Source organism: Balaenoptera borealis (assembly GCF_965194805.1).
Source record: "Balaenoptera borealis genome assembly, chromosome: 3".
Lineage (NCBI taxonomy): Eukaryota > Metazoa > Chordata > Mammalia > Artiodactyla > Balaenopteridae > Balaenoptera > Balaenoptera borealis.
Window position 1 is genome coordinate 107,601,126 of NC_138866.1, and position 19,386 is coordinate 107,620,511.

The 19,386-nt window shown below is 39.3% G+C and overlaps 1 protein-coding gene across 1 annotated transcript in view; it reads right to left on the reverse strand.

The window, feature by feature from the left end:
• The window catches only part of MYO1E (myosin IE), a 200,620-nt gene that overhangs the window by 86,979 nt on the left and 94,255 nt on the right, over positions 1-19,386 (reverse strand). The window contains exon 4 of the mRNA XM_082388011.1: positions 16,726-16,820. Coding sequence (XP_082244137.1) covers positions 16,726-16,820 — 95 coding nt within the window. The remainder of the gene's footprint in view (positions 1-16,725; positions 16,821-19,386) is intronic.

Sequence of the window (19,386 nt, forward strand, 5' to 3'; positions counted from 1 at the left end):
CCAGGTATTTTACATCACTCCTTAACAGTTAAAAAAAAATTTTTATATGTATTTCCTTATTCAATAGCTTTCCTTTAAGGTATTAATCCCCATTTTGCAGATGAAGTGACCGAGGCTTGCAGAAGTCACACACTTTTGACAGAACAGAATAACAAGTCTACCCCGTGACTCAACCCCAGAGATCTTTCCCCTGCACCACATGACCATGGGCAGTAACAGGTTACTAACCAGACAACCTGACACCTGCTGGCTCAAAGCAGCAGAGAAAAGTGGAGAGAGTGTAATAGCGGAGCCAGGCAGCCTTGGCTTGATGCATGGCTTTGCCACATTTCAAATGTGAGACGTTTAACATGTTTCATTACCTCTCTGAGACTCAGTTCTCTGATCTGCAAAAAGGGGGGTTGTAAGACCTAGTTTACTAGGTTGTAAATGATATAAGTAAAAGATGCTGAGATACAAAGCAAATATTTAAAAAGGGGGGTTGTAATACCTAGTTTACTAGGTTGTAAATGATATAAGTAAAAGATGCTGAGATACAAAGCAAATACTTAAAAAGGGGTTATTATTATGATTATAGATAATATATTAATTAGCGAATGAGTCAGGCTTCCTGAATAACACTCTTTGACGAAGCCTGGTCAGGGAACTTGGGGTAGAAGGGCACATCTGAGCCCCCAGCTCTTCAAACCCACAGCCAGAGGGCAGGCCTCATGCAGACCCCGCAGTCAGGGGTGTGAGCTAACTGGGCCTCCCAAAACCAGGCCAGAGGGACAGGGAGCCTCAAAGGATGCCGGTGCTGGGATAAACAAGAAATTGGGTGGACCGAAAGAAATAGAAAAGAGTTCCAATGCTAATAATAAAAGGCTCCTGAAATACATCAAAGACAGGAAGTCGGCTTGAGAATCCATGAGACACTTGACAGTGCTGAGGCAGAGAGCAGAGATAAGACATAAGCCAAATATTAGAAGTGATCTGACTTTTTAAATTATTTAAATCTTTAATCTTTACTCCTGCAAATCTTAGGGATTCCAAATCCAAAATGTCTCTTGCAGAAGATAGTTCAGAAATCTTAGATCCAATAGTGACAACTGTCTCCTTTTCCTCTATGAAAATTCTCATATTCAATCAGTCACCAAATCTTTTGATGTGTCTTCAAAAGATCTCTCACGTCTTTATTTATTTCTTAAAAAATATTTATTTGGCACGTATTCAGGATACAACCTACCAAGACTTTGCAAATGTTGTATACATTAAGAACAGAACACCCTACTTTTCAGAAAAACAACTGCTTAAGAATATTTCAAGCAAAAAAAATTAGAAACTGGATCAAATGTGACGCTCTCAAATCAACATCACGATTTTTTAAACGCGCTAGGACAGCAAGAACTGATGCAGGCCAAAAGTGGAATTCACTTTTGATGGCAGCAATAAAACTGCCACATAAATGTTCTCTAAGACCCTGTAAGTCTTTACAGAGGTCAGTTGGCAAGGGCTGCAGAAATGCCTCTGGCCACAGTGCCAAGGTCTGGTCTGGTGATACAGAGATGGTAGAGAATATGAGAAAAACTTGCCGTTTCTCCTTCCCCTCTTACCACACCATGATTATTTTATTCAGTAAATTTGCATAGATGTCTCTGATAGGTCCAAAGGTACCGCATATGCAATTCTAAAGCACAAATCGCAATTCTGGATTCTGGAGCACAGAAAACTATTGAGTTAAGCAGATTTGGGTTGCTCATTTACTGGGCTCATAGGTGGATACCTGTGTCTTCAGGTGCTCATCACTGTCAATGATACTAATGTAGCCACAGCTGTTGTGTTTTTCTCTCGGCTCTGCCTGGAGTCCACATTCACCTCCTATTCCTTTAATTCCTTCAGAGGCTTATGGAATGTCACACATCAGTTTCCTCTTTGCCTTTCCAACTCAGGTCAGGCCCTCATAACCTCACTACATATCTGTATTTGCTCAAGATCCCATCACTTTTCTACCCATAGACTCGTCTTTGTGAACCAGCCTTCCGTGGTATCGCGCCTCTGCTCAGAGACCTGCAAGACATCACCAAGGCCTGAAGGTTTATCTGCAGATCACCCAGCCTGGGAATGAGGATTTCAGGAGGCTTAGTCTTGGTGCTCAACTAGAATCAATTGGGGGGCTTGAAAAAAGATATTGGATGCCCTGGGCCCACCATAAATCAGTTGAAAGAGAATTCTGAGAAGGGTAGCCTAGATGTCTTTCTAGGCACTGAGCGAACAGGGCAATTCAGGAATGGGAGATATTTATCCCTGGAAAGTTAAGTTAGTGAACGTAAGGCACAGTGGATGAAATCGGCATCAACAGGAGCCACTCTCCCTGACCTGTCTGCCAGTGAGCTCTTGGGGAAGACTCGGGAAACATTAAGGCAAATCCTGGCTGTTTATTCCTGATAGAACTTAACCTACGGGATGGTAGGGGCTGACAGGACAAAGGGTAGGTTAATGCAAAGGGGTTGGCCTACACGGAGCCAGGACAGGAAAAATCAACAGCAGACATGATGGGTTTTCCCCAAGTAAACAGACTACTGAGGAGCAGACTACTGCCTCCAGATAAAAGTGGGGGCCATGACATGACGACACTAGCCACTGTGATCATCCCTCGGCTCGGAATCCAACCCTCTAATGGTAATCCAGCAACCCTCATGGACTGTGTTCCAGGGAAATAATCAACAGAGAAGTCCAGCACAGGCAGAATTCTCCTTATAAAGTCATGAACTGGGGTCTACTTCACACTCACCTGTGAGTCTGGTTGGCCAGTCAGTCAACCCGAGGCTGCTCAACTCCAGCTATTTTGACAAATCAAGTCTGTACATGTTTGCAAAACTCAGGACCAACAACTGATCAACAACAAAGGAGGCAAGAATATACAATGGAGAAAGGACAGCCTCTTCAATAAGTGGTGCTGGGAAAACTGGACAGCTACATGTAAAAGGATGAAACTAGAACACTCCCTAACACCACACACTAAAATGAACTCAAAATGGATTAAAGACCTAAATGTAAGACCAGATACTATAAAACTCCTAGAGGAAAACATAGGCAGAATACCCTCTGACATAAATCGCAGCAACATTTTTTGGATCCGTCTCCTAAAGCAAAGGAAAGAAAAGCAACAATAAACAAATGGGATCTAATTAAGCTTAAGAGCTTTTGCATAGCAAAGGAAACCGCTGACAAAACGAAAAGACAACCTACTGAATGGGAGAAAATATTTGCAAATGAAATGACTAATAAGGGGTTAACATCCAACATATATAAATAGCTCATAGAATTCAATATCAAAGAAATAAACAACCTGATAAAAAATGGGCAGAAGAACTGAACAAACATTTTTCCAAAGAGGAAATGCAGATGGCCAACAGGCACATGAAAAGATGCTCAACATCACTAATTATCAGGGAAATGCGAATCAAAACCACAATGAGATATCACCTCACACATGTCAGAATGGCCATCATCGAAAAGAACACAACTAACAAATGTTGGCGAGGATGTGGAGAAAAGGGAACCTTCCTACACTGTTGGTGGGAATATAGATTGGTGCAACCACTGTGGAAAAAAGTATGGAGGTTTTTCAAAAAACTAAAAATAGAACTACTCTAATAGAATGACCCAGCAATTCCACTCTTGGGTATGTATCAGAAAAAAACAAAAACACCAATTGGAAAAGACACATGTACTCCAATGTTCATTGCAGCATTACTTACAATTGCCAAGACACGGAGGCAATCTAAGTGTCCATCAACAGATGAATGGATAAAGATGATGTAGTATGTATACACAATGCAATATTCTTCAGCCATAAAAAAGAAAGAAATTTTGCCTTTGCAGCAGCATGGATGGACTTGGAGGGCATTATGCTAAGTGATACAAGTCAGGCAGAGAAAGACAAATACTGTATGATATCACTTATATGTGGAATCTAATAAATACAACAAACTAGTGAATGTAACATAAAAGAAACAGACTCACAGACAGAACAAACTAGTGGTTATCAGTGGGAGGTGGGGAGGGGCAAGATAGTGGTGGGAGATTAAGGAGTACAAACTAATATGTATAAAGTAAGCTACAAGGATATATGGTACACCACAGGGAATATAGCCAATATTTTATAGTAACTATAAAGGGAGTATAAACTTTAAAAATTGTGAATCACTATATTATACACCTGTGCATATCACCGTACATCAGCTATACTTCAATTAAAAAAACAAACTCAGGGCCAAGGCTTGGATGGAGGTCTGCACTTGAGAAAGCAGCTTGTCTTCTTCCTTGATTTCTTTCTTTTTAAATTCAATTTGTTACACTGATTTCTATCCAGAAATAATCAGCTGCCAGCACATCCTGTCACCGTATCCACCTCTTCAGAAAACATAAAATTGGGAGGGAACTGATAACATTGCTTCTATGTGCTGCATTATCCCATCCAAGCGTACGCATTTCCTGGTCATCCCTTTGTAATGTACAGCTATATCGAATCACTATGTTGTGCATCTAGATCTAACATAGTGCTGTAGGTCAATCATACTTCAATTTTTAAAAATCATAAAACTTTTTTTCTTATCACATTAATCTAATTTTCTTTTAAAAAACTTCTTTAAATGTATTTGACCTTCATTTCAGTTTCTTCTATAGCATGATTTAAAATGCATAAAATATGTATTGTCATGGAAATCCCAAATATATTTCTCTCTAAAGCTAAATGCTTTAAACAAAAAATATTTATATACATATGTTATTAATAAAATGTTTAACAAATCAGATACAAAAATAAATTTAATAATTTATTTTAAAATTAAAAATAGATAAATAAAAAATAAAGGGTATGCATTTCATCATGTAGGTAAGGTCATACACCAGGGAAATCAGAAGGTGAAAGTCTAAAAGAACACCAGAGAGATTAGATCATCATTAATTTTTAATTTCCTAATTAAAGGATACTAAAAATTCCTAGTCTCTTCAGCTACGGCAGAAGCCCTTTGCACAAGGAGCAGACTTTTCTTCCAGCCCCCAGGAAAACTGGTTTTGTTTGTTTTCTGTTCACAAGTGCATTCAGGTAGGTAGCACTGGACTCAGCCCTAGCTGAATGAGCACACAGCTCTCCCATGTCAATAGCTGCAAACTTGGGCTTCTCTACCCAGAACAGCATTTCCCTGCCTTCCCTTCCCTCAAGCATGATTTGGAAGAGTTCCAAAACCCCCAAACCAGGAGAGACCTCAGAGGTCATCTGGTCAATCAGTTCACTCATAAGTGAAGACATCGAGGCCCAGATGAGTGTTAGGTTTGCTGCCCAGGATCACAGAGCTGGTGAGAGTGAACCACAGCACAGCAGAGACAGCAAATCTACTTTCTCAAAGCAGATGAAGCACAGCTCTTGGGTAGTAAAGAAATTTGTCTGGGGTCTTTGGGAACTGGCCAGTGATTTATGATTAAGAGCTTTGGAAAGCCGTGTCTAAGTTCTGACCCATGGAGAAAATGGAGGCTACAGATATTGGCCCAGATCTTCAGGAGGGCTGGAGACTACCGGTCAGTCATGTAGGCAGTATGTGATTGAACCCAAATAAAACCTCCGGACAGCAAAGGCTTGGGTGAACTTCCTAGTTGGCAATACTGCCAACTCCCACACCACGATTGGAAGGAGGAAACACCATCCATGACTCCACGGGGAGATAATGCCCAGAAACATCACACGTGGACCTCTCCCAGACCTTGCCCTTGTGTCTCTACTTTTTTCTGGTTCTGCTTTGTATCCTTTTGCTCTAATAAAACAGTAACCATAGGCACAGTGCCTTCATGAGGTTTGTGAGTCATTCCAGTAAATTACTGAAATTGAGGGGTTGGTGGGAACCCCGGAACTTGCAGCTGGTGTCTTGTGGAGGACTGTGCCTTTCACGTGTGAAGTTTGGCTTGACTTGGGGTGGTTAGTGTCAGAAGTCAAAGCAGCTCCCTGTTCCACCATCTCCTATACTAAAGCACAGACACTGCAATAGAAATCCCTGGAGCAGGGCCCTCAAATCTTTGCCACCTGAACACTGGAAAGAAGGATCCTAGAAGTGGGCATGTGTCCTGCTTCAGGGCAAGTGTACCCTGCAGGACACATTGAGGGGATCCAAGAGAGGGAAAGAGGTGGGTTACGAAAAACAGAAGTAGCTCCAAACTGGAGAAGCTCATGCAACAAGACCATTCCCTTCCTTCTCATCTCACTAGGGGCCTGGGAGGAAGGAAAAAGGGCAAGGGAATATGTTAGAAAACTCATCCTATCCTCTCTCATTTAATTCAAGTCAAGAAAACACCTATCACCTCTCTATTGGCCAGTGTCCTCCACTTGGGGTCAAACAGAAGCATTTCCAATTCAACAACCAAACTCATCAACACCCAATGTTCCTTCCAAAGGGCTTCACCTGCAGCTAATTAAATATTTAGCTCTAACTTCCAATTTACAGAAAATTGAAGGAATTAGAGTAATGAGACCATGAGGAAGCAACTGGACCAATCTAAAAGGTGTCTATAGGAAAAGTGGGTTGGTCTCTTGACCAAGTCAACGGAAAAAAAAAAAAATGGGAGAGGGGAACTGTGGTAGGATTAAAAAAATGACTCATAACCAAATGCAGCCAGTGTTCCTTGATTTACATAAACTGGCAAGAAAGGACATGTTTGCCACAATCACAGAAATTTACATATAGACTGCTTATCTTTAGATGATATTAAGTTAGTATTAATTATTTAGTTGTGATAATGGTATTGGGGCTAAGTTAGAAAATGTTACTTTCTAGACATGCATAGAGAAACATTTAGAGGTAAGATGTCATGAAGTCTATATCTTGAAACGCTTCAGTGTTTTTGTTTTATCGTTTTGACTTTGGAGCCCTGTAATGATTTATACAATTATATTACAAAACTAAAATTAAAAAAATTTAAACTCCTAAAATCCAAAATGAAATAAATGACTCTAACTGTAGTTCAAGTTGGCATGTTAATGACACAGAAAAGAATTATTTTAAGGGACTTTTAAAACCCAATATTTTGACTGTACATCCTAAGGACCAAAAAGAACAACAAAAAAATTTAAAGTGAATTCAGTATTGCTACGAATAATGTTGGTATTGTTATCTTCAAGCATTAACAGATTTACTTTATTTGCTTTATCCCATTATTTATTATATAATATATATTATTTATTTATAAGTATACATTTATATATACTTATTTATTTATAGTTTTATGCACCTACACAGTATAGAGCAAGTAACTGTAATAACGTCATCAGAAATCGAGGTTTTCAACGTAAGAAAAATGGGATACAAATATAAAAACCAAAGAAGTAAAAACCCTATAATCTTAAAAATGAACTGGGGGATTTCCCTGGCAGTCCAGTGGTTAAGACTCTGCAATTCCACTGCAGGGGGCACAGGTTTGATCCCTAGTCTGGGGACCAAGATACCACATGCTATGTGGTGAGAAAATTACAAAAAAAAAAAAAAAAATGAACTGGACATTATCAGTATGAACTCATGTTTCATTTTTTTCTTAAAAAGTTCATATTCCTTGCCTTTGTCCTCTGAAAAGAATAAGAAGCACTGTTAACAGACAGCAGTGAGCACTCTCAGTGACTAGATTGATGGTCTCTAAATACTATTTCCCATTAAAATGAACCAGGGCTTTTTGATGAAATGGCTGATTCCAGGGCTTGGCAGAAAAGGTACAAGATGAGCCTGGAACATCTTTTTTTTTTTTTTTAATCATCTTTATTAGAGTATAATTGCTTTACAGTGGTGTGTTTCTGCTATATAACAAACTGAGTCAGCTATACATATACATGTATATGTAGAGTGAGTCAGCTCTGTGTATACATATGTCCCCATATCCCCTCGCTCTTGTGTCTCCCTCCCACCCCTCTAGGTGGTCAACAAAGCACCGAGCTGATCGCGCTGTGCTATGCGGCTGCTTCCCACTAGCTATCTATTTTACATTTGGTAGTGTGTATATGTCCATGCCACTCACTTACTTCGTCCCAGCTTACCCTTCCCGCTCCCCGTGTCCTCAAGTCCATTCTCTACGTGTGCCCTTATTCCTGTCCTGCCCCTAGGATCTTCAGAACCATTTTATTTTATTTTTTTATTTTATTTTTTTATTTTATTTTAAATTTTTTTTATTTATTTATGGCTGTGTTGGGTCTTCGCTTCTGTGCGAGGGCTTTCTCCAGTTGTGGCAAGCGGGGGCCACTCTTCATCGCGGTGTGCGGGCCTCTCACTATCGCGGCCTCTCTTGCTGCGGAGCACAGGCTCCAGACGCGCAGGCTCAGTAATTGTGGCTCACGGGCCCAGTTGCTCCGCGGCACGAGATATCTTCCCAGACCAGGGCTTGAACCCGTGTCCCCTGCATTGGCAGGCAGACCCTCAACCAGTGCGTCACCAAGGAAGCCCTATTTTATATTTTTAGATTCCATATATATGTGTTAACATACAGTATTTGTTATTCTTTTTCTGACTTACTTCACTTTGTATGACAGTCTCTAGGTCCATCCACCTCACTACAAATAACTCAATTTCATTTCTTTTTATGGCTGAGTAATATTCCATTGTATACATGTGCCACATCTTCTTTATCCATTCATCTGTCAATGGACACTTAGGTTGCTTCCATGTCCTGGCTATTGTAAACAGAGCTGCAATGAACATTGTGGTACATGACTCTTTTTGAATTATGGTTTTCTCAGGGTATATGCCCAGTAGTGGGATTGCTGGGTCATGTGGTAGTTCTACTTTTAGTTTTTTAAGGAACCTCCAAACTGTTCTCCATAGTAGCTGTATCAGTTACATTCCCCCCAACAGTGCAACAGGGTTCCCTTTTCTCCACACCCTCTCCAGCATTTATTGCTTCTAGATTTTTTGACGATGGCCGTTCTGACTGCTGTGAGGTGATACTTCATTGTAGTTTTGATTTGTATTTCTCTAATGGTTAGTGATGTTGAGCATCCTTTCATGTGTTTGTTGACAATCTGTATATCTTCTTTGGAGAAATGTCTATTTAGGTCTTCTGCCCATTTTTGGATTGGGTTGTTTGTTTTTTTCATACTGAGCTGCATGAGCTGCTTGCATATTTTGGAGATTAATCCTTTGTCAGCTGCTTTGTTTGCAAATATTTTCCCTAATTCTGAGAGTTGTCTTTTCGTCTTGCTTATGGTTTCTTTTGCTGTGCAAAGCTTTTAAGTTTCACTAGGTCCCATTTATTTATTTTTGTTTTTATTTCCATTTCTCTAGGAGTTGGGTCAAAAAGGATCTTGCTTTGATTTATGTTAGAGTGTTCTGCCTGTTTTCCTCTAAGAGATTTATAGTGTCTGGCCTTACATTTAGGTCTTTAATCCATTTTGAGTTTATTTTTGTGTATGGTGTTAGGGAGTGTTCTAATTTCATTATTTTACATGTACCTGCCCAGTTTTCCTAGCACCACTTAACTGAAGAGACTGTCTTTCCTCCACTGTATATTCTTGCCTACTTTATTAAAGATAAGGTGACCATATGTGCATAGATTTATCTCTGGGCTTTCTATCCTGTTCCATTGAGCTATATTTCTGTTTTTGTGCCAGTACCATACTGTCTTGATTACTGTAGCTTTGTAGTATAGTCTGAAGTCAGGGAGCCTGATTCCTCCAGCTCCGTTTTTTTTTTCTCAACATTGCTTTGACTATTTGGGGTCTTTTGTGTTTCCATACAACTTGTGAAATTTTTTGTTCTAGTTCTGTGAAAAATACCATTGGTGGTTTGATAGGGATTGTACTGAATCTGTAGATTGCTTTGGGCAGTATAGTCATTTTCACAATGTTGATTCTTCCAATCCAAGAACATGGTATCTCTCTCCATCTGTTTGTATCGTCTTTAATTTCTTTCATCAGTGTCTTATAGTTTTCTGCATACAGGTCTTTTGTCTCCTTAGGTAGGTTTATTCCTAGGTATTTTATTCTTTTTGTTGCAATGGTAAATGGGAGTGTTTCCTTAATTTCCCTTTCAGATTTTTCATCATTAGTGTATAGGAATGCAAGAAATTTCTGTGCATTAATTTTGTATCCTGTTACTTTACCAAATTCATTGATTAGCTCTAGTAGTTTTCTGGTGGCATCTTTAGAATTCTCTATGTATAGTATCATGTCATCTGCAAACAGAGACACTTTTACTTCTTCTTTTCCAATTTGGACTCCTTTTCTTTCTTTTTCTTCTCTGATTGATGTAGCTAAAAGTTCCAAAACTATGTTGAATAATAGTGGTGAGAGTGGACAACCTTGTCTTGCTCCTGACCTTTGTGGAAATGGTTTCCATTTTTCACCATTGAGAATGATATTGGCTGTGGGTTTGTCATATATGTCCTTTATTATGTTGAGGTAAGTCCCCTCTATGCCTACTTTCTGGAGGGTTTTTATCATAAATCGGTGTTGAATTTTGTCAAAAGCTTTCTCTGCATCTATTGAGATGATCATATGGTTTCTTTCCTTCAATTTGTTAATATGGTGTATCACATTGATTGATTTGCATATATTGAAGAATCCTTGCATTCCTGGGATAAACCCCACTTGATCATGATGTGTGATCCTTTTAATGTGCTGTTGGATTCTGTTTGCTAGTATTTTGTTGAGGATTTTTGCATCTATGTTTATCAGTGATATTGGCCTGTAGTTTTCTTTTGGGGGGACATCTTTGTCTGGTTTTGGTATCAGGGTGATGGTGGCCTTGTAGGATGAGTTTGGGAGTGTTCCTCCCTCCGCTATATTTTGGAAGAGTTTGAGAAGGGTAGGTGTTAGCACTTCTCTAAATGTTAGAATTTGCCTGTGAAACCATCTGGTCCTGGGCTTTTGTTTGTTGGAAGATTTTTAATCACAGTTTCAATTTAATTACTTGTGATTGGTCTGTTTATAGTTTCTATTTCTTCTGGGTTCAGTCTCAGAAGGTTGTGCTTTTCTAAGAACTTATCCATTTCTTCCAGGTTGTCCATTTTATTGGCATATAGTTGCTTGTAAGTAATCATTCATAATCCTTTGTATTTCTGCAGTGTCAGTTGTTACTTCCTTTTTCATTTCTAATTCTATTGAGTCTTCTCCCTTTTTTCCTTGATGAGTCTGGTTAATGGTTTATCAATATTGTTTATCTTCTCAAAGAACCAGCTTTTAGTTTTATTGATCTTTGCTACTGTTTCCTTCATTTCTTTTTCATTTATTTCTGATCTGATCTCTATGATTTCTTTCCTTCTGCTAACTTTGGGGTTTTTTTGTTCTTATTTCTCTAATTGCTTTAGGTGTAAGGTCAGGTTGTTTATTTGAGATGTTTCTTGTTTCTTGAGGTAGGACTGTATTGCTATAAACTTCCCTCTTAGAACTGCTTTTGCTGCATCCCATAGGTTTTGGGTTGTCGTGTTTTCATTGTCATTTGTTTCTAGGTATTTTTAGATTTCCTCAGTGATCTCTTGGTTATTTAGTAGTGTATTGTTTAGCTTCCATGTGTTTGTATTTTTTACAGTGTTTTCCCAGTAATTGATATCTAGTCTCATAGTGTTGTAGTAAGAAAAGATACTTGATACAATTTCAATTTTCTTAAATTTACCAAGGCTTAATTTGTGACCCAAGATATGATCTATCCTGGAGAATGTTCCATGAGCACTTGAGGTGAAAGCGTATTCTGTTGTTTTTGGATGGAATGACCTACAAATATCAATTAAGTCCCTCTTGTTTAACGTCATTTAAAGCTTGTGTTTCCTTATTTATTTTCATTTTGGATGATCTGTCCATTGGTGAAAGTGGGGTGTTTAAGTCCCCTATTATTATGATGTTACTGTCAATTTCCCCTCTTATGGCTGTTAGCATTTGCCTTATGTACTGAGGTGCTCCTATGTTGGGTGCATAAATATTTACAATTGTTATATCTTCTTCTTGCATTGATCCCTTGATCATTATGTAGTGTCATTCCTTGTCTCTTGTAATAGTCTTTATTTTAAAGTCTATTTTGTCTGATATGAGAATTGCTACTCCAGCTTTCCTCTGATTTCCATTTGCATGGAATATCTTTTTCCATTCCCTCACTTTCAGTCTGTATATGTCCCTGGGTCTGAAGTGGGTCTCTTGTAGACAGCATATATATGGGACTTGTTTTTGTATCCATTCAGCCAGTCTGTGTCTTTTGGTTGGAGCATTTAATCCATTTACATTTAAGGTAGTTATTGATATGTATGTTCCTTTTACCATTTTCTTAATTGTTTTGGGTTTGTTATTGTAGGTCTTTTCCTTCTCTTGTGTTTCCTGCCTAGAGAAGTTCCTTTAGAATTTGTTGTAAAGCTGGTTTGGTGGTGCCGAATTCTCTTAGCTTTTGCTTGTCTGTAAAGGGTTTAATTTCTCCATCAAATCTGAATGAGATCCTTGCTGGGTAGAGTAATCTTGGTTGTAGGTTTTTCCCTTTCATAACTTTAAATATGTCCTGCCACTCCCTTCTGGCTTGCAGAGTTTCTGCTGAGAAATCAGCTGTTAACCGTATGGAGATTCCCTTGTATGTTATTTGTTGCTTCTCCCTTGCTACTTTTAATATTTTTCTTTGAATTTAATTTTGGATAGTTTGATTAATATGTGTCTTGGCGTGATTCCCCTTGGATTTATCCTGTATGGGACTCTCTGTGCTTCCTGAACTTGGTTAACTATTTCCTTTCCCATATTAGGGAAGTTTTCAACTATAATCTCTTCAAATATTTTCTCAGTCCCTTTCTTTTTCTTGTCTTCTTCTGGGACCCCTATAATTAGAATGTTGGTGCATTTAATGTTGTCCCAGAAGTCTCTGAGACTGTCCTCAATTCTTTTCATTCTTTTTTCTTTATTCTGCTCTGCAGTAGTTATTTCCACGATTTTATCTTCCAGGTCACTTATCTGTTCTTCTGCCTCAGTTATTCTGCCACTGATTCCTTCTAGAGAATTTTTAATTTCATTTATTGTGTTGTTCATCATTGTTTGTTTGCTCTTTAGTTCTTCTAGGTCCTTGTTAAATGTTTCTTGTGTTTTCTCCATTCTATTTCCAAGATTTTGGATCATTGTTACTATCACTACTCTGAATTCTTTTTCAGGTACACTGCCTATTTCCTCTTCATTTGTTTGGTCTGGTGGGTATTTACCTTGCTCCTTCATCTGCTGTGTGTTTCTCTGTGTTCTCATTTTGCTTAACTTACTGTGTTTGGGGTCTCCTTTTCGCAGGCTGCAGGATCGTAGTTCCCTTTGGTTTTGGTGTCTTCTCCCAGTGGGTAAGGTTGGTTTAGTGGGTTGTGTAGGCTTCCTGGTGGAGGGAACTGGTGCCTGTGTTCTGGTGGATGAGGCTAGATCTTGTCTTTCTGGTGGGCAGGACTGCATCCGGTGGTGTATTTTGGGGTGTCTGTGAACTTATTATGATTTTAGGCAGCCTCTCTGCTAATGGGTAGGCTTGTGTTCCTGTCTTGCTAGTTGTTTGACATGGGGTGTCCAGCACTGGAGCTTGCTGGTTGTTGAGTGGAGCTGGGTCTTAGCATTGAGACAGAGATCTCTGGGAGAGCTCTCACCGATTGATATTACGAGGGGCTGAGAGGTCTCTGGAGGACTGATGTCCTGAACTTGGCTCTCCCACCCCAGAGGCTCAGGCCTGACACCTAGCCGGAGCACCAAGACCCTGTTAGCCACATGGCTTTTGGGAAGTCTGAGGTCTTCTGCCAGCATTCAGTAGGTGTTCTGTAGGAGTTGTTCCACATGTAGATGTATTTTTGATGTATCTGTGGGGAGGAAGGTGATCTCCTTCCTCCCCACAAATACAGACGTCTTACTCCTCTGCCATCTTGAAGGTCCTCCTGTTGCTCTACTTTTTATACTGTACTATTCACCTTTTATTTAGTTTTGTTTTTTGATTTTTGAACAAATTTTGAACTTGATATTTTTAGATAATTTAAAAGTCAATAACATATCTGCATTGCCCATTCCTATCACAATCACATACAGGTACCATCTGTACCTAGAAATGGAGTTATGTGTTTTTTAGCCTGATTTCCTTATGGAAATCCTTATAGGAACATATTTCTTTATAAATCTTGTATATTCCATATATAAGTTATGAAACGGTTTCATAAGGCTTCTTCGTAGATTTATTTCATCAATTCCTTATCTAAAGCTTCATTTATTTACTTTTCTTTGGGCACATTTCCCAATGGCAAACCTCCTTTGAACAACACACTTCATCAATGCCCTGAGAAAGCTTTAGCAGGTTCAGTCTCAGTCCTGTAGACATTTCTATATCCCAGTGTAAAAGTCACTTGCAGTGTTCAGGTAGGGATCCTTGCCATGGCAGCCAGGAAAAGGCCCTGACCTTTGACCCATCCTCCATCCAGGCTCTCTTACTCCCTCCTGGCTGCCCTGCCCCGCTCCTCGGCTGGAGCCTGGAACATCTTAAATAAGGAAACTATCCAACACTACTGGAGTCATGTCAAAGGGACAAAGAAGCCAATACAAAGGGCTCTCACTGGCCAAAGGTAGGACTATTTGAGCCTAAACGAAAACCGCAATGTTGTTCAACAGGTAAGGTATTTAAAATCTACCAATGTAGAATGATATTGAAAACAAAAACATTTTACTTTGCTGCTAGGGCATCAACTCATTGCTTGAAAAATTAGTAAATAAAGACAACAAATCAAGCTTTTTAATCTAATTTTCCCATATAGATTGTATTTTATGGTAAACAAATAAAAATTCCAACTAATAAATTAATGTAGAAGGAATAATAGAATTAGAAAATGATTCTTTTTCAACCATCAATTAAATGATGATTGTGAAATGAGAATTTATAATGGATCGACCCACTGGAAATCTGAACATCACACGAAGACAGACCAACAGGCATTAAGTGCACAGCATCAATGATGGAGCATTTTTTTGCCAAATAATTGAACCTGAACCTGATCAAGCTGTTAGATCTGTCAATTTACAGGAATAGAGAGGACAGTGCACAGTCACGGTATACAATTAGGTAACACCAGACTACAGAAAATTCTGCAGGACAAACCTTTTTCTTTAACAAATAAATACCAACAAAACAAAAAGAACAAGAGAGAAGTGTTAATGACAGACTTGAGAGAGACACAACCAGGACAAAGTGTGAGCCTTTGGAACCTAAATGAAAATGAATCAACTGTTGAAAAGAATTTATAAGACAGTCATGGAACTGGAACACTGATAATATTAGATGACATTGAAAAGAATTATTCTTTTTTTTCAGGTGTGATAAGAATGATATTTTAGAGGTACACACTAAATTATTGACAAATGAAATGATTTTCTCCCTAGGATTTGCTTTAAATAATCAAGTGGGGCAGGGTGGGAGGACTAGGTGCAACAGGATTGGCCACATATTAATAGTTGTACAAGCTGGATGATAGATACACAGGTGCTTATTATAATTCTCTTTCTAATTTCATGTTTTTCTTTAATTTTCTTTTTTGAAAAATGAAGGACTAGTGTGGCTAGCCTAGAGTGCAGTTGTTCATTGCAGTTGGGTACATAGTTCTGTTGTAATTAATTGCCAATTTGGGAAATGCTATTGAGATAAAGACTTGAAGAATTCATACATAGAAGCTTTTCTTGGCAAATAATCAAGTGACAATAACTATTGGTAGAAAAAATGTGGTTACAATCCCGGACTTATGGATAATCACTATTTTTTTAAAAAAATAGGTTAATGATAATCGAACTGACTCTCAGTAAGTTGCATATTGACGGCAAAGTTTTTGCTATAGATTTGGTACTATCATTTACTTTGTGTTTTATCAATCTGATGGAGAAATATTTCAGAATTATCAATAAAATAATTATTTGTTCAAATCCAAGAAAAAAAAAGAAAAATGAAGGACTAAAAAATTAACTAACTAAAGAAGATGAATGCAAACATGACAAAATGTTAAAAATTGTTAAGTTCTAAGTGATGGAAATATGGACGCTTACATTTTCTGTATGTTTGAAAATGTTCGTAATGGTAAACAAAATTGTAAAAGCACTTCAAGCCAGTAAAGACTCAGAGCTAGGTCAGGTTACAAGGACTGTGAAATGTAGTTACAGACACCTAATGCTGGCATTGATCAGTCATGCCCTCAGAAAATTAAAAGCAAATGATAAAAAACCAAAAATATTCAAACTTGAACTATTGGACTGGCCAAAAAGTTCGTTCAGGATTTTCTGTGTTATGGAAAAACCCAAACGAACTCTTTGGCCAACCCAATATTAAATTATTAAGGAAAAAGAAGGACCTAGAGAAAAAGACTCCAGCTGACAAAATAGTGACACATGCTTACTATACTTGTAACATAAAGGATTTCCAATTCAGAGTAAAGCCACAATACAATCAAATGGGAGGGGAGGTGTCTTATGATTTTATTTCAGGGCCTGATGACAATCAGAGAAAGATCCAGCTAGAACCATGTGCCCTAAGGCCTTAATGCCTTAAGTGACAGGGGTATAAAAAGCAACCTCACAGAAGCTCGAACCTTTTATGAATTGGAGTTATAAAACAAACCAAGGCAAAGCTAACAGGCTGCTTGCTACTCAGATACGTTAACCAGCCACTGGAATGAGCAACTACTGCAAAAGCATTGCTCCTTGACAGAATCCTAACTACAGCATGGTCTCATGTTCCCTGGCCCTAAGAAGGCTCTTTTCCATACCTGATGATGACACACTGGTTCTCTCTGTCAATTATCATGTTTCTGTACATATTATCTGCAAGAGCATAGATATGTGGTGGGTTTTCATACTGTGCCTGGAAAAGAAAGAAAAACAAAACCATGGTCAGAGCAACACATTACATTTCGTTTCTTGGCCTTGGAAATGAATACACCACTGTATAGTTCCAGTCTTAAAGGTTGCATAATTGTTACAAGAATCATAAACTTGCTAAGGTCATGAGGAGGTACACCTAAAACAATGAAGATGGAATTTGGAAGGACTTTTCTGTAGGCCTATGTGTGATTCAGCCTTCAGACATAACCAATGTCTTCAGATACTCCGATACCACACCCCTCCAACCCAGCAGACCTCTGTAGACCACATTCCGTTTCTAAGTGTTTCTGAAGACATTTGGGCAACAGGTCTTAAGAGGGGCTTACTAAAAACCTGGATCTGACTTGTACTAATTCAGAATTTCTACATAGTTTTTTTTTTCTAAGAGGCAAGTTGAAGATCCTGGGACCCCACAGGAAATTAAGTGAGACTATATGAAAATAAGGAAAAAACTTAAAAACTTTCCATTAGAAGAGGGCAGGAGGTGTGGTTCTTTAAAGAGACAAACAGATTTGACCAGTTTGTCCCATCTCAATATGGAAAAACAAAAAATCCTACCATGCCAAGATAGCGGGTTTGTGCTTCAGTCTCATGGGATATCTTAGCTATGCATAAATATAAATCCACCAATAAATTCACTGCGTCAGGACGACTGCAGCCCTGCTTTCTTCAGTTTCTTGGCACCACTTCCACCACTTCCTCAAAAATCACTAAAAAGAATAATACTTCATATGGTGGAAAGCTGGAGAAAGAACACGCCTTAAATTTAAGACTATTTACCATAAAAGAGTGAAAAGAAAGCCAAATCCATAGGGAGAAGACATTTAGACTCTGTCTTTCCCTTCTCTGGTTCCCATCTCTAGAGTGGAGATAATAATGTCCATGGTACACATCTCACAAGGTAACTGAGATGAAGGATGGGAAAGTAATTAGAAAAGGTAAGTAAAATGCAGAGGTAAAGCAGAACTTACTTAATCCAGCTTTGAGCCCTGTTACACAACAAGTTACTACAGTGTAAGGGGCCTGGCCCAGAAATTGCCACTCACTGCAAGCTCTGGCGGATCAGAGTGGAGTGACAAGGGGTGAGAGATTGCTCGATGGCTGCACAAATGGTAAGCGCCGGTGTTTCCAGCGCCAACGGCTCCCCACATGTGAGCGGGGGGCTCAGAAAGGAAACTGCTCAGTGAGGGTCTAGTTTACTCCTGGGACTGATGGACTGAATAATTCTATACAGGGACAAAAATAATGTCGTTCCTGCCTTCACCTCATAGTGACAAGGGATGCATAGATGGGACTGCAGGATAGAGTCTTAAATTGTCTTCTTCCAGCCCAGACTGCTCATATTATTATCTTTAATACCTCTTTGAAAACAGGGAAACGGGAAAAGAAAAGAGGATGAGGGACTTCTCTGGTGGTCCAGTGGTTAAGACTCCAAGCTTCCACTGCAGTGGGCACGGGTTCAATCCTTGGTTAGGGAACTAAGATCCTTCATGCTGTGCTGCGTGGCCAGAGGGGAAAAAAAAAAAAAAAGGATGGAAAATGGAAGGAAACGGAGTGGAGAGAAAGCTGTGAGCACTGGAGGGAAAGGAGTGGGCAAGTCATTGCCCAATAAGGCTTCCAAGTCACTTAGCTAGTTATACTTGACCTCTGTGTGTCACTTTTTAGTTTTCAAATTGGTTTCCCATCTATGGACTCATGGTACTTCTCAGCTACCGATAAGAATTATAGGGTAAGCATTTCCTCTACCTGATCTTCCCTTACCCCTGCAAGTCACTGAGACCTGACTTCAACTCCCAGCTTCAACACTCAATATATTCAAGTACTTTACCTCTCTGAGCTCCAGTTTCCTCACCTGTAAAATGGGGATGAACAGTAATCCATAGCCAGCATACAGGGCTGATTTATTATTGTTGCAAGTGTAACATAGTACCTGGCACTAAGTAAATACCAATTTTACAACATTCTGTTACCATTAGCAGTTAAAAATAAATATATTTTTAAAAATTCTAGGTCATTTCTTTAAAGAGAACTCTTCAAACGATGAATGGTCTGAAAGGGACTCATGCGGCAATGCTTTTCAGAGAAATGGGAAGAAACAACACGAACACACAGCACTTCCACCCACCCCGCTTTGGCTGTCACTGAGGACGCCAAGCCAGCTCCGTGCCTGCTGCCCCGGGGCCCTGCTGATCAGGGCGCCAGGGCAGGGCCCAGCCTCTACTGACAGTGTTTCCCTTGTGCTGGGCTCCCATAAAGGCAGCATTATCAAAGGTCTTTCGCGTGGCAGCCTCCTTCGGCTCCAGCTACCAGCACCATTCATCTGGCAACAATGGGGTGGGCTCTTGCTCTGGGTAAATTGCCTTCCACTTCAACTGATGAATTTGTGTGGGCTCCCTTTTGTTTGTTTTCCAGGGGTCAGGATTAATGAACGCTCTTGTGCTTCTGCTGTAAAGGAAAGAGGGAAGGAAAAAGATGCAGAGATGGGGAGGCCTGGGGAAGTGATGGAGCCATGGGATGAAATATATTAATTAGGATTATGGATTCTA